We start from the raw sequence: 16214 nt of genomic DNA, 5'->3' as shown, positions 1-16214 counted from the left end.
ATTGACACCTCTCTCCTCTTTTCTCCTCTCTTCCTCTTTCTCTCTTCTCTCTCCCTCCCTTTCTCTCCTCTGCAGACCTATGACATCATCTTATAGACCCACGGATTCTGCCTCAACAACTTCGTACTGGGACTAAACCTGGACTAAACCTAGACTAAACCCAGACTTCATCCGGAGTACATTAGAACTAAACCAGGACCAAACCAGGACTAGATTTAACTTAGATATATTTGTCAGTTTTTCTACTGTTTTTTATTAATCATTAAGGAGGGGGTATTAACTGTAACACAACATATTTAGATCACCATGTTTCCTTTATTGTTTTGAAAATGCTATGTTCACCAAAAACAACGTATGAATAAGATTAATAAGGTTCACGTATGGACTTTTTGACGCTCTCAGTAACCCCTCCCTTTGCTCTCTGCACTAAGTCACTCCCCCTTCAGAGCGCTATTCTAACCATAAAGGAGGGTTTGAACAGGGCCTGGGAGAGATCGCTATATGACTAAACATGATGGATGATCTAACACGTCTTACATTCTTCCATGTTATACAGCACAGCCGTATAACATGGAAGAACGCTCATAAACATGAATTTTGCAGTCATTTATACTTTTGCTGTAATTATTATTCCATGTAAATTCTTAATTCTTGTATTTTTATTTGAACTTCATGAACATTTTATCACTCACTGTACTTAATCTTACACAATTATGAACTCAATTTCTCTAAAATCTTTTCCTGTCTCTTCTCTTAAGTAGCTCCAGTTACAGCGCAGGGCCAGAGCTCAAACAGGGGTCAAATCTTCAGTAGAAGCCCAATTTCAGACCCTGTTTCTGGGGTGAAAGGTCCAAAATGAGCCGAGGATTTGGCCCTGACCTCCATCGAACCACAGCTCTCACAAACAATGTGAAAGATTTAAACCAATGAAAGCTTTTCATCCACTGCATATTGTTTTTTTCTTTTTATAACACTATGTCACTTTATGTCACTGTTTTTTTTAAACCAAAAATAGATGTACAGTATATCTATCTCCATGGAACATGTTCCCAAGTGTGTTTTTAACCTGCTTCACTTTTTAATCAAAACTAAAACTAGTATTAAAACTAGATATTCATTGTTCGCAGGTATCGACACTAAAACATTGGCAGGACAGAAATGAACATTTCCTGATTATGTTTATAATGATGTGTCTCTGCATGTTTCACATGTCTCTGTATGTCTCTGTATGTAAGACACATAGACTAGTATACACCCATGGACCACTATATCTCTCTTTCTCTCCATTGTTTTAACTCCTTCCTCTCCCACTATACCTCGCCTTTCTCTCTGTCCTCCTTCTCTCCCTCTGTCCTCCTTCTCTCTCTCTCTCCTCCTCTGTCACTCTCTGTCATCTCGTCTTTTCTCCTCTCTCTCCCTCTCTCCTCTCCACCCATAGACCAGTATACGCCCATGGACCACTGAGAGATTTCACAGATCGACCACCGTGGTATCGGAATCAATATCGAGTATTGAGTTCTATTCCTTAGTATTGAAATTGAGTTTGAAATGTTTGTGTTGTGACAAATACTTTTAATATTTGAATTTTCAGACTCCAAAACAGAAAATGACAGAAAAGTCAAAGTGTATTTGTTGTTGAAGTGTATCTGTTGTTGAAGTGTATTTGTTGCTGAAGTGTATTTAGTGTGTTTCCTTTCTTTGACAGTGTGTTTCACCTCGTTTTATCGTCTAGAATCCAGCAAACGCTCACAGATTAATCCAGGATTGAATTTGAGAGATTATTTAGTTGTTCTGCCAGTGTTTATCATGTGACAGGGTTTGAGAGCAGAAGTGTGGCCTCGAGAGGAGTGATACATGAAGGTCATTTACAGCCAATACTAAAGTTCATGTATGGACTTTTTACTAAGGAACAGACTCGATACTTAATGCTGATTCCAATACCACGTTGATGACGATTATGATGATGAGCTTTCTTTAGACAATAAAACATAATACACTTGTCCCTCACACCACCTTTCGTGGTTTAGCAAATTTTTTATGTAATTTTGCATGCTTTTTTACAGTGTATGAACGTGCATTGTGTTCTGCATCCTGATTGGCTAAGGGACTATAGAACACTTTCCATTAGTCTCTCCTGTACAGTACAGAATGTGTTCAGCCAAATTTACATAAATGTTTGATTGCAGTGTGACTTTGAAGTGCTGTAATTTTGCAAGTTTTCTCCCCGACAAAACCTACAATGTCTATGAAATGTTCTGCACCGACAAATTTCAGAAACGTTTTGGACTTTAGTGTTTCTCTGCACAGAGAGGCATCTCTGCGGATACCGCTGGAGCAGAGTGATCATGGAGGAAGGAGGATATAATATAGGAAGGTTTGAACTTTAAGAGTGTTTAAACAAGAGAGAAATGTGAGAAAATATTAATGCTTGTGTGAGAAAAGTGTATAAAGCGTGTGGTGAAGGTTTTTAAAACTTTAAAACTTATATAATATTTGTAAAAATAAAGCTGACTACTTCACAGATTTTGCCTGTTGCGGGCTATTTTTAGAATGTAACCCCCGCAATAAACGAGGGACCACTATACTTTTCTCTTCCCATGTGTTATATGTGTGTAGTCCAGGCATGGGCAAACTATGGCCTGGGGGCCTGGGGGTCTGTTTGGGTTTATTAATCCGGCCCACCGAACGTGCCCAAATTATATTAAAATAGGCAAGAGTAAACCTTGTTCAATTTACCTTTTCAACAAGTTGTTGATCTGTTAGCAATTGGTAAAACTGAATGTAATTTTTTCTGTTGAGTTTATTTAAGTGAAATTTAATAAATTCATGATTAATTTAATTAATGCATTTGGAAAGCAATTTGTACAATAAGCCTCGCATATTCATGCTTTGCTACATGTTACAGTCCGAATCTCTAAAATATATATCCTGGCCTGGCCCCTCTATCAAATTTTAGAACCCATTGTGACCTGTGTGTCAAAAGGTTTGCCTACTGCCCCTGGTTTAATCCCTCAGTGTGCAGTAGGTTCATAGTGGTCCATGGGTATATACTAGTCTGTGTCTTATACTTGTGAAACATGCAGAGACACATCATTATAAACATGTTCAGGAAAGGTTCATTTATGTCCTGTCAATGGGACTTTTTATTATTGATACCTGCTCAAATATCTCATTTTGAGACAAATTATAGTATTGATCTGATTTTCGATACTTTTAACAGCCCTACTTCACACTTGCACTGACTTGGCCCACTTTAATCCTGATCTTTGGTTTGGTTTTGTTATAGTCCTGGTTTAGTCCTGATCTTTGGTTTGGTCCTGGTTTAGTCTTAATCCAGTCCACATTTACTTTCAGCTTTAGTCCCAATTTCATGCTAATTTTGAGGTTGTGTACAAAACCAATCCTAAACCAGGACTGAACTAAGAAACCAGGACTAAAAATGGGCTGAATCAGAACTTTAGCCAGGACTTAACCTGGACCAAACCACCACTAAACCAAATCTGAACCAAGACTAAACCAACACTAAACAGAGACGTAACCAGGCATTAACCAGGACATAAACCGGGACTGTAACACACTTGAATACATCAGAGGTCCATTTGAGACATATTGTTTTAATGTTAGCTTGTATGTGTATGTGATTCCATAGAGATGTTAAACAGGCTCAGGTTTCTCAAAACAAAAGAGAAAAAAACAGCATCAGGTAAATGTACAAACCAACCCCTCTATTGTTAAGAGAGAGAGATTAATGCAATACTCAAGATTTACATGGCCAGGACTGTAACTAGGACTAAACCAGAACTAAACAAGGACTTTAACAAGAACTAAACCAGGATTAAACCGGGCCTAAAAAAGGACTCTAATGTGGACTAAACCAGGACTGTAACTAGGACTAAAGCAGGACTTTAATAAGGACTAAACCAGGACTAAACAGGGACCTTAATCGGGACTAAACCAGGATTAAACAAGGATTTTAACCGGGACTAAATCAGGACTAAAACAGCTCTAGAAAACATCACTGTGTTATTTGACCGATTACACCTGAAAGATACAATTTTAAATTTAAAACTGCATCAAATACAGTGTCAGAATTTCAAAATGATCTCTTCCAATCATCCTGCGACCCCCAGTTTGGAAACCACTGCTGTACAGGACAAAATGATCAGCTGCTATCTTAAACGCTGGTTAGCTGTGCAGATGTACATTTGAACATAAACAGTGTGTTCTGTCTGTCTCTCTGGATCTAATAGGATTGAATGTGTCTGTGCCAAATGGGTCACTATGGACTAGACACAACACGCGGACAATTAGTGACCAAACCACAAACAGCTTTACCCCTCTTTCTTTTTCTCTCTCTCTGTCTCTCCTGCTCCTCTCTCTTTCTTTCTCCCTCTCTCACAACACATGAACAATTAGTGACCAAAGAGAGAACAAACTCCTCTGTGTCTGTTCCTACTTTTCTCTTTCTCCTATTTCTCTCTTTTTCTCTCCCCGTTTTTTTCTGTCACTTTTTCCTCTCTTCTTCCCGTTCCTCCTACTGCTCTCCTTTCTCCCTCTCCCCCCTCTCTCTGGTATTCTGTCTCTCTTCTTCCTTCTCCTGTTCTCTCTCCCCCTCTCTTCTCTCCTCCTCCCCCTCTCTCTTTGCTATTCCATCTCTCTTCTTCCCTCTCCTCCTCTCTTTTCTCCCCCTCCCTCCTATCTCACTGCTATTTTGTCTCTCTTCTTCACTCTCCTCCCCTTCTTTCTCTGTTCTCTCCCTCCCTGTCTATAGCTTTCTCTGTCTCCCTTTATCTCCCGCTCCCCCTCTCTCTATTTATCTTCCCTCTCTTCTTCCTTGTCCTCTCTCCTCCTCTTTCTCTCTCACATCATTAAGAGTGAATAATATAAATGTAAGAGGGCTCTGGACCTCACACTGATAATGTGCTACTCATGCAAACTTATGAGCTCTTTCAATACAAGAAATTGTAAAATAAACAGTGGCTATTGCCCTCTCACCTCACAAAGAAGGTTCGACTCCCGGGCCTTTCTGTGTGGAGTTTGCATGTTCTGCTTATGTCTGGGCGGGTTTCCAGATTTTACAGAGAGTTCAAATGTTAGAATTCCAAAAAGAGCTGTTGAAATGTGCTGGTGGTGCTAGTACTGCGTTGTTTGAGTACTGTAGACAGAGGCCTGCAGTAGTAGATGCAGTAGATTTAGAGCTAACATCAGTCTACGCAGCAGACAGGGACATGCTAACACATCTCTGCAGCACCTGCTCCTGTCTCATCCACTCTGTCTACTCTGCTCTGTCTGTGTGAAACATGGACGACCAGATCTGCCAACTGGTATGGATACACTCCAGAGAGAAAAAGATACAAAGATTGAATACACTCTAGACGGACAAAGATCGAATATACTCTAGACAGACAAAGATCAAATATACACTAGACGGACAAAGATCGAATATACACTAGAGGGACAAAGATCGAATATACTCTAGACGGACAAAGATCAAATATACTCTAGACGGACAAAGATCAAATATACTCTAGACGGACAAAGATCGAACATACTCCAGAGGGACAAAGATCGAACATACTCCAGAGGGACAAAGATCGAACATACTCCAGAAGGACAAAGATCGAACATACTCCAGAGGGACAAAGATCGAACATACTTCAGAGGGACAAAGATCGAATATACTCCAGAGAAACAAAGATCGAATATACTCCAGAGAGGTACAAACATTGAACATACTCCAGAGGGACAAACATCGAACATACTCCAGAGGGACAAAGATCGAACATACTCCAGAGGGACAAAGTTCGAACACACTCCAGAGGGACAAAGATTGAATACACTCCAGACGGACAAAGATCGAATACACTCCAGAGGGACAAAGATCGCATACACTCCAGAGGGACAAAGATCGCATACACTCCAGAGGGACAAAGATCGCATACACTCCAGAGGGACAAAGATCGAATAAACTCCAGACGGACAAAGATCGAATACACTCCAGAGGGACAAAGATCGAATACACTCCAGAGAGACAAAGATGTAATACAGTGTTCCCTTGCTATATTGCGGTTCACTTTTCGCAGTCTTGCTGTTTTGCAGATTTTTTTGTGCAATTTTGCATGCTTTGTTTTACAGTGTATGAAGGCGCATCGTGTTCTGTGCCCTGATTGGTTAATAGATGTGCCGTGTCTCCTGTACAGTACAGTATGCTTTCAGCCAAATTTACATAAATGTTCGATGCTAGCAGTGTGACTCTGGGGTGTCAAGAACGTGTTGGACGCCTCTAGTTGCATTTGAGGACAAACGGCTCCGATGAGCGTCATGGACGCTCTGGACGCATGTCCTCTTGACACATGTCCAGAGCTCAATTGCTCTGCGAGTGCCTTTGGATGTTTTGTTTTGCCTGTGTCTTTGTGAATGCTACAGACCAGGTTGAGACAGTGGGTTTAATATATTTATTACATAAAATCCATCAACGGAGGCGATCAGCTCTACGAAGGCGTGTCTGTGACTAGCCTTTAAACTAGCCAGTGTGCCCAGCATAATTAAGTTGCCGCTAGTTTGCGGCTGATGTCTTTCTGCTTGTTCTGGATAATGACGTCACTTTGTCACTGTAGCGTAGTCTTTGATTGGTTGACGCTGTGTGTCAAACGCCAAAAAGTTCAGTTTTTTCAGCTTTTAGACGCACAAACAGAGCATCTGGCGCCTGAATGCTCAAGATGTGCTGCGTCAATGCCAGATTTGTGCCGCTCTGATGCTATAAAACACGCTGCAGAAACGCAGCACGGCCAACACGAGAGACTTGGCACTTGACATATAGAACTTTGCACTCGAGTCACTATTAATCATTTCTTATGTATCCAACCTCGTAGGTTGATCATTAAAAATACATTTGTTGCACTATTTCTAAAAGCTGTCAGAAGACAGCTCCTGGTGGCCCAAAAAATTGATACGGGTGGGCGGAGGGGAGCCGGACCGAGGGAAAAAAAAAAATGTCGCTGGTGCGGGCCGGCTGAACTTGGGGAAGATGGTAGACTGTCCAGAGGAGCAACAACGGTCCTGGGGAAGGGCGGAAGACACAACGAAGTCCCTGGACGGAAAGCAGTGTCCAGCGGAGCTGCAAAGGGTCCCACCGAGGGGGCAGAGGACACGAGGAGGTCCCTGGACGGAGAACGATATCCAGCGGAGCTACAACGGTCCAGGCGAGGGGCAGATGACACGAGGAGGTCCCTGGATGGAAAACGATGTCCAGCGGAGCTACAACGGTCCAGGTGAGGAGAGGACAGGTTGGGAGTGGACCGGTTGGGACAGGCCCGTGAACAGGAGACGGACAGGTAAGCAGGGGAGGCAGATCGTGTAGTCCGATGAATTGTCCGTGGTGGGGGAATGCCGGGCGGAGCGAGGAATCCTTTCCCGAGTCCGCTTGGTCCATGTTGGCGAGATCGTTCTGTCGTAACGGTGTGTGTAGCGCATCAAAGAGTGCAGACTCGGGGCAGATTTACAGTGTTTATTTTACAGATTGTGAAATAATTAACAAGAGTTCATTAACCCAGCAAGGAACTGGGAGCGGGGTGTGAGCCAGAGTCCGGGACGAGACAAGAGGGTGAAGACAAAGGGTGGACTGTACCGGAGCTGGGGTGCGGAGGCAGGAGCAGGAACAAGCGGCAGCAGGAATGTAGACATGCGGACACTCTGGCCACGAACAGGATGAAGCAACGCAGGAATGCAGGAACGCAGGAACGAAGAAACGACGGCACCAAACAGGATGAAGGAACGACAGCACCGAACAGGATGAAGGAACGACAGCATCGAACAGGATGAAGGAACGGCAACGATCTCGTGCCGAGTGTCTGGCCCCAGCTCCTCTTATGCTCCCAGCAGGTGGAGGTAATTGCGCTGATGAGCTGCAGGTGCGCACAGGAGGAGCCAGGAGCTCAGCCCAGCTCCGGCAGGTGAGGGAGGGAAGGAGCAGGACAGGAGGTAAAACGTGGAACAGATGGTGCAGATCATGACACAACAAAACCAAGACTAAACAAGGAACCAGTCATAACTAAAACTACATGTCTTTAATATTTTAAGCCACAACAAATTAAAATGTTAAGCTCAATTGATACTTTGCAGCTGATGTCATTAACATTCCCTGGCGGGGTGATGGTAACTGGAGGCACTGCTCTGCCTGAAGCTCTGTTCAAAAAGTTAGACTTTAATCTGAGCTTTGTTTTAACACAATCTGACCAGAAAGAACTGAAACTACATCAACAGGTGAGCTGATTTGTGCTGTTAAACAAGGCCCTCTCAAATGCACTGTCACTATGGTAACTGTATGATAATGTTTAGATACCCAAGCATGCTTTTTTTTTTTTTTTTTTTTTGCACTGTGTATATTGTGCCACCATTGTGTCATATTGTGTTTTGAAAAAATATATATATTTGACCAAACAATGTAAAAATGTTTTAGAAGTTTCACTTATGTTTTTGATACTCTGAGTCACCCTCCCTTTGCTCTCCATGCTAAGTCACTTCCCCTTCAGAGCACTATCCCTCGCAATCAGTGTGGATCTCACTAATGAGGGTGACAGTGGCTCAGTGGTTAGAACAGTGATTCCCCAACCCGAAGGTCAAATTCAATTCCTGCTCAGTTCTGTCATTGTGTCCTTAGGCAAGACACTTCACCCACATGGTCTAGTATGAAAGTGGTGTGTGCATGAATGGTTGGTGGTGCTCGGAGGGGTCTGTGGCTATAACTTATCATCAGCGAGTGTGAAGTGAATGAATAAGGACTATAGTGTAGAGCTTTGAGAGGCTTTGACAAGACTGTGAAGAGCATTACAAGTGTAAGGCAAGTATATTATTATTATTATAATGAAACTACTGCACATCAGGTCACATCACATCAGGTTTGTCAAGCTGCTGTGTACAGTTTTGTATCATGTTTTTGTATATTTATGGAGAATTCTCGTGTGGAGCATGGGTGATGTAGGCTTGCGGTTGGAGCCTTGTACAGAATCTTACAGCTAACAATAAGGAGGGTTTGAATATGCCCCAGGAGACATCACTGAAAACAACCCCCAAACCCCTGTTCTCGTCTGACCTTTGGCAGGTAGGTGGCGTTGCGTATGCGCTCCACCATGTCCTGTCCCTCTGGATGCACCGCTCCCACATGATTCCACATCTGGTCCCAGGTCTGAGCCTCTATGGGAAACCCAGAGCGATTGACATAGAACTGGACGCCCCCCTCCTTCTCCTCGTCCTCCCCAGGTGAGTGTGCGGTCCCTGGGCACACCGAGCTCTCCGCACGGGTGCTGCAACGGCTCAGCAGGCAGTGAGCGCTGGAGCTTTTAGACCTAACCAAAGGACAGGAGTTTTATAAAAGACATGTCACAGAGTCAGATATCATAGGGACAATAATTCAGGGGAGAAACAGGAGCGTAAAATGTCTGTGTGTGTCAGATGCCCTCCCTGTGTCTCCATGGGGTCTTATTCTGTGTAAAAGCTCCGAGCCCTGCAGTTTAGACCTCTATGTTGTATAAGAAGACAGATGTCACAGGGAGAATTATTCAGAGTAGAAACAGGAATGAGTGACAGACTGAAGAGATGGAGCTCTGATTCAGAGCTTCTGTTTAAAGATGTACTGTTTAACTTTTATAATGTAGGTTCCGCCACTTGCTTGTATCCATGACGATGCCTCAAATGTTCCACAATAGAGCATTAAACTTGTACATCTTGCATTTGTTACTGATGATCTTACTGCTAGAAACTAGCTGAAAAAACATGCACTCTTCTTAATGTCTTACTGTCTAGGCAGAGCAGTAACATTTCCATGGAGACAAGCATGCAGCGGACTCAGAAAAGTTACAAAATGCACCTTTAAAGATGCTCTATGCTCAAACACAGAGACAGTCACCCAGTCCTCCTGTCGGTCAGCTTCTGTCATTCTCTGGGTGAGTGACAGGTGAGTCAATAACAATAGCGATAGACCAGGCTGATATTGGCACTTTTTAGAGCACTGGCTATCAAACTTTTATCTCCAGCGCAGGCCCATATTTTATCAATCGGTTGCTCTGGATTCTAAACAATCAGTATCTTAACTCTATTAAAAAGCTCACTGGTTTGTATTATTGATATTCATAATTTCAATTTAGTCCAAACCAATTAATTATGAGATCAACTAACAATGGATTTGTGTGTGTTTCAAAATCTCTTGACAATGCAGCTTGCAGCGTAAAACAAGTTTATTCACACCATTTACAAAAAATGGAAAATAAAATAGTTGATGGGATAAACATTCCTCTGTACCTGCCGTGTCTACTGAGTTTGGCCGAGTTGGTGCTGGTTCTGTTAGGGGAATTTGGACCTGTCATGGCTCCAGAGATCCAGAGTCGCAGACGAGAGGAGAGGCAGAGCAGCTCCTCCGATTACGAGAGCTCCTCTGTGGGCAGGGGGGGTGGGCTGAGCATGGCGGCTTTACTGGCAAACCTGGAAGAGAAAAAGTATAAATGCTTATACACACATAATTTCTAGCATCTTTCTAACAAATATAGCAACAACGATTAGACTTGCAATACTTGGGTTCAATGAGCACTTTTTAAACACCTCCAGAAAAGTTGAAATTTGAGAGAAGACTGAAATCTGAACTGTTCACCCAAGAACCCCACGCAATTCAGCAGGTTTGTAGAGGCCTAAGCTACAGTGTGAGCAGCTTTACACAGAATAAAACCCACAGGGAATCTGACACACAGGGAGGGCATCTGACACACAGAGACTTTCAGAACATGTTTGTAGAGGTTTAAACTACAGGGTTAGCAGTTTTTACACAGAATAGCACTGCACTGCATTATTACATTTCCTTCTTACAATGAAACTGTCTTGCAGGCTGCAGCCCTGTGGAACATCTACACAATCCAAGCAGCACGATCGTCTAATAAGTCGGCTGGAGGGCAGAGGCCTGTATTACCCGATGTGAGATTCAGTGTTTTTGAAAAAAATCTCCTTTGATCTTATGATCCACAAATGTTGAACTTTCTTGTGACAAAGTGGGTCTTTGTTCCGTTAAACCCACATTCATTTAATTTAATTTCATATTTGTCAATTTAATTTGTCTTAATTTTTTGCAGATTTTTGTAAGTGCAATTTTACATGCTTTTTTACAGTGTATGAACGTGCATTGTGTTCTGCGTCCTGATTGGCTAATGGACTGTAGACCATTGTCCACCAGTCTCCTCCGTGCCGTGTCTCCTGTACAGTACAGAATGTGTTCAGACAAATTTACATAAATGTTGGATCGACACTACAGCGGAGGAGCATGAGGACGAAGAGGCACAGTCAAAGGAACTGTGAAATACACCTGAGTCACTATTAATTAAACAAGAGAGAAATGTGAAAAAATGTTAATGCCTGTCTGAGAAAAATATATACCCTTTTGCGGGTTATTTTTAGAATGTGACCCCTGCGATAAACGAGGGACCACTGTAACTGGTTAAAAGAATAAGGGACAAAATTACAGTTTGTTCTGGAATTCTGCTAAAGTTAAACTCTCCGGCCCCTGTGGAGTCACAGTGGAGTCAGTAGTAGATACCTGTGGGAGGTGTGTGGGAGGCTGTTGGGGGTGCGAGTTACTCTTTTGGAGGGACTTCAGTGCAGTTGTGGCACGTGGGTGTTTTGCAGAGTTTATTTAAGTTGCTCATTTTCTATTTATTTGTGTGAACGGTTTATGCAAAATGGCTGAATGTGAGGTTTAAGCCATGTTATAATAATGTTTCCTCCTCAAAAACAGACCTGAAGCTGTGTTTTGCTTCATTCACACATTTTTGAGTAACACTTTACTATTACTCTGTCTACATCTCCAAAGCTCAAAATGCTCTGTTCCACCTTGTGATGTCATGAAGTGGTAGTTTTCAAGTTAACATCTAGATTTTACCTTTATTCCAGTAGAGATTGGCCATTCCAGGGCTGAAATTATCCAGATGATTCTAGTGAAGGTGTATGGAGTTTAAAAACATAGTGGAGCACTTCCTGTATTACTCTGTTCCAAGCATTCTGTTCCATCACAAGGTGGAACAGAGTGTTTTCTGTTTCAGAGAAGAACTGAGTTAAACATGTGTGAATGAAACAAAACACAACTCCAGGTCTGTTTGTGATGAGGAAACAACATTATAACAGATCAGAAAATAGTGTAATATGGGCCCTTTAAACTCAAGGGAATGTACCATATTTTCTGGAGTATAAGTCGCACCAGCCAAAAAATGCATAATAATGAAGAAAAAATATATATTTCACATATAAGTCATATCTGAGCATAAGTTGCACCCCCGGCCAAACTATGAAAAAAAAGTGTGAGTTATAGTCCGGAAAATACGGCACTGTTGTTATGTCACGTGAATGCAGCCTATAGCAGGGTGTTCTTGTTGATAAGTTGAGTGTTTTGAAGGTTATAAACATCCCTGTGTTAAACCTGGTGCCCTAGAGACAACGTGCTTCCTCACAACACTCACATTCTGCACTGACCTTGGCTTTGAAGAACACACCTTCACATGTGAAGAAAGGTGGGAGACATGTAGAGAGACTGAAATGGCTCATATCACAGCTCATGTTTTAAAAGTCTCAATATGTTTGAACTTTTATTGACATCAACTTGTTCTGCATGACAACTGCATAACACATTTGGATCAGTTCTGTCTCATTTTATTTTCGTTTTAAGGAAAAAAGTGCCATTTTCAGTCTCTGAAACACAACATACATCAGGTTTGGGATGTTCTATATGTATGCCTGTGGTGGAATTACCATGGTAATTGGTAAAAAAAAATACAAAAATGATTTAAATAACACATTTTCAAGAGTGTGTGATCAGTGTGAGTGTTCATAGTCCTGTTTAACAGTTTAGGTGATTTTCAACTAAAAGGTGGGAGTGATCAACTGAAAAAAACTGTTGGCTAATGCTAGCTAGCTTGTGTGAGAGACTTGTTTAAGAGCACAAATCAGCTCATCTTTTACAATTCTGAATCATGTTGATCTTATTGTTTTTGGATGTTGTTAAAGTGCAGATATTATGCTACTTTCATATCTATGTTATAATGTTTTCTTGTCACAAACAGACCTGGAGTTGTGTTTTGTTTCATTCACACATGTTTAACACACAAACCCTACAGATTTAGGCTGAGTTCTTCTCTCAAACTGAAAACACTCTGTTCCACCTTGTGATGTCATGTGGTAATACAGAAAGTGCTCCACTGTGTTTTTAAACTCCAAACACCTTCACTAGAATCATTTGGATCATTTCAGCGACTGAAATTTCTCTACTGAACCAAAGGTAAAAGGAGCTCTTAACTTGAAAACTACCACTTCATGACATCACAAGGTGGAACAGGGCATTACTCAAACATAAGAGAATGAAACAAAAAACAACTTCAGATATAGTTTGGAGTAGGCAACAACATTGCAACATAGCTTAAAGCCCACAAGAATCCATTTTGTGTAATATAGAACTTAGGGCTTTAATGTTTTTATTGGTTAACATTTATCTTAAACTTAAACTTGATAAAAGTTGAGAGGAATTGAAAACCTTTTAAATGAACAGTACGCCAAATAGACAAGTACAATAAGCACATTTTATGACCACTTAAAGTTTAACGTCATAAATTATAGCCACTAGCCAACAACTAAAAGCCAACATCCATATATAAAAAAAAATTTACTTTATTTTCAAATCATATCAATTTGAATATAAAATGCAAGAATGTTCACATATTTACAGAAAATACAAAAAATATTTTTAAATCAAAAAGGGGGGGGGGGGGGGGGTATTATGCCTAATGAGGTTTTAGCTATCTCTCCCGGGCACTATTCAAACCCTCCTTATGATTAGCAGTACAATTCTGTACAAGGCTCCGCCCACAAGCCTACATCACCCATGCTCCTACACAACAATTCTCTATAAATATACAAAAACATGATACAAAACTGTACATAGCAACTTGACAAATCTGATGCAATGTGCAGTAGTTTCATTAGTGGTTATTTGTTATAGTGCTCTGAAGGAGGGACTTAACATGGAGAGCAAAGGGAGGGAGGACTCCTAACATATAGAAACATGTTAATACGTTGTTTTTGGCAAATATAGCATTTTCAGAACAGTAAAAAGAAACGTGGTCTAAATATGTTATGTGTTAGCAGAGAATACCCCATAAAAGTCAAATACCCCCTCTTTAATACGCCAGAGAAGTAGATACCCCCTCTTTAATGACAAATAAAGTAATAAAGGCGCAGTGTAAATTCTTACATATGGGTGAAATAGTCATAGAAGCTATATTGTGGTTCATAAAGTCCTGGTTTAGTCCTGGTTTAGTCCTGGTTTAGTCCTGGTTTAGTCCTGGTTTAGTCCTGGTTTAGTCCTGGTTTAGTCCTGGTTTAGTCCTGGTTTAGTCCTGGTTTAGTCCTGGTTTAGTCTTGGATAGGTCACATTTAGTCCTGCTTTAGTCCTGGTTTAGTCTTTTAGTCTTAAATACACTGACGACACAAATAAGAATATCTTATTCTTCTTATTTGTGTCGTCAGTGTATTTAAGACTATATACTATATATTACTATAATATTATATATATTTTCTGTAACATTTTAGTAAGAATTTATAACCTATCCACACCCCCAAACAGCCAACAACAATACTTCTATTTAAATCATACAAAACAAGGGGACAGAGTAAAAGAGCATTTCTACCGTTACCTGTATAATAAAAGCTTATTACAATAAGCTGCTGGTGCCCAGTAGCTCCAATGCGCCTCATATTACTAAAAGTAGTAATCTATCATAAATGCAATGCGTAAATAGCTTGAATATTATATTTTTTACTTCTCTTTATCTTCATTTCCAGTCAGAGCATAACAAACGCGATACACTGCTGTTATTACTGCATCCTCACCGTGATCCCCACGCAGCGGCGGGGCTCCGGACTCTTCCACAGATCAGCCGCTTTCTCCGGGCCTTAAAGCCGCAGAACCCGCTCCGAGGCGAGGCTAGTCCCGTTCATGATCGGGCTCCAGGCTCCGAGTTCCACCGTGGGCACAGGACTCGTGTTTTGGTCCGAGGGCTCGTAACTTCAGCCCCTTTTTGGAGCCTGTCAAGTTAAAAGCGGCTAGCGGAAAACAGATAATACAACTTCAAATTAAAACCAATCCGCTATTTAAACTCCGTTTATTTTTGTTTACAAACAGGGGAGTTACACGTGTATTAAATATTTAATTCAAAACACGAATAAATGGATATTATTAATCAAAATACTACGTTATAATGGCATAAATGTTGACATTAAATATATTTTGAAATACTTTCCAGGAAGTGCTAATGTTTTGCTACTCCGCTAACTGACTGCGGATTGTTTCGGTACCCTAGAAAAATGTCTTCTGCGTAATTCTTCCCTTTTTCTAATCGTCAGCACCTACTTTTCAAATGTAAAACCCATATTCACAATGATATGCGCGTGATTTAGGTCATTTTGTTGTTTAAATCTTTTCTCAATGAACGTTAAAGCTGTGTTTCAGATCGGGCAACGCTACGTTCCAAGGATAGTATCGCCGGCGTGTTCTGATTGGTCGAGGCAACAAAGAGAGGCGGATTCATAGCGCCCGTTTGCCCATATTTGGAAGTGATGGAGCGCTGTGATTGGTTGGTTTTTAAAAAGAGGAAGCGTCAACAAGTGATATATCTGCAACAAATGTTTTTTTTTTTTTAAAATTCATGCAGCTGTTGGTCCGGCACATTTTGTACAAAAACAAACAAAAGGTCATAATATTAAGCCAATTTTAAATGTAATAATATATGTCACAGCATCGTAATTACATTGTACCTGATTGCATTGAATTATACGGGCATAAATATCCATATTTAAATATAATTGTTGCTAGTATTCATTGCAGGGTCAGGTTTTCTCTTCTGAGGTGTTCGTCAGGACTAAGACAAGTTCCTCTAGCTGGTTAAATTTAAAGTGCTTAACACAAGCTTTCATGTTAATCTAAATTATTATATATTTATTTGGTGAGTTAGTACATGTAGTAAATATTTATCACAGTTTAACATCAAGTGGCAGTTTGAGAAAAAGTTGAAAATCCATAAATAAAGAATGGAGTGGTGAGTTCTAAAGCTGCCTACTCTGGGAGTGACTTGAGGAGGTGTCTGGGGAGGTGGACGTCTCGATATCTTTGCTTGACAGCAAAGATAAACTGT

At 41.0% G+C, this 16214-nt stretch overlaps 1 protein-coding gene across 1 annotated transcript in view; it reads right to left on the bottom strand.

Moving 5' to 3' along the window:
• The window catches only part of vash2 (vasohibin 2), a 52380-nt gene extending 37291 nt beyond the window's left edge, over window positions 1–15089 (bottom strand). Inside the window, exons 1-3 of the mRNA XM_033990980.2 lie at window positions 14914–15089; window positions 10297–10476; window positions 9092–9344 (exon numbers count right to left, since the gene is read on the bottom strand). Coding sequence (XP_033846871.1) covers window positions 9092–9344; window positions 10297–10361 — 318 coding nt within the window. The 5' untranslated portion in view covers window positions 10362–10476; window positions 14914–15089. The remainder of the gene's footprint in view (window positions 1–9091; window positions 9345–10296; window positions 10477–14913) is intronic.
• Between the last annotated feature and the right edge of the window lie 1125 nt (window positions 15090–16214).

The sequence above is a fragment of the Periophthalmus magnuspinnatus genome, chromosome 24 (genome assembly GCF_009829125.3).
Source record: "Periophthalmus magnuspinnatus isolate fPerMag1 chromosome 24, fPerMag1.2.pri, whole genome shotgun sequence".
NCBI classification, from domain to species: Eukaryota; Metazoa; Chordata; class Actinopteri; order Gobiiformes; family Gobiidae; genus Periophthalmus; species Periophthalmus magnuspinnatus.
This window is presented reverse-complemented; position numbering and strand designations above follow the sequence as displayed.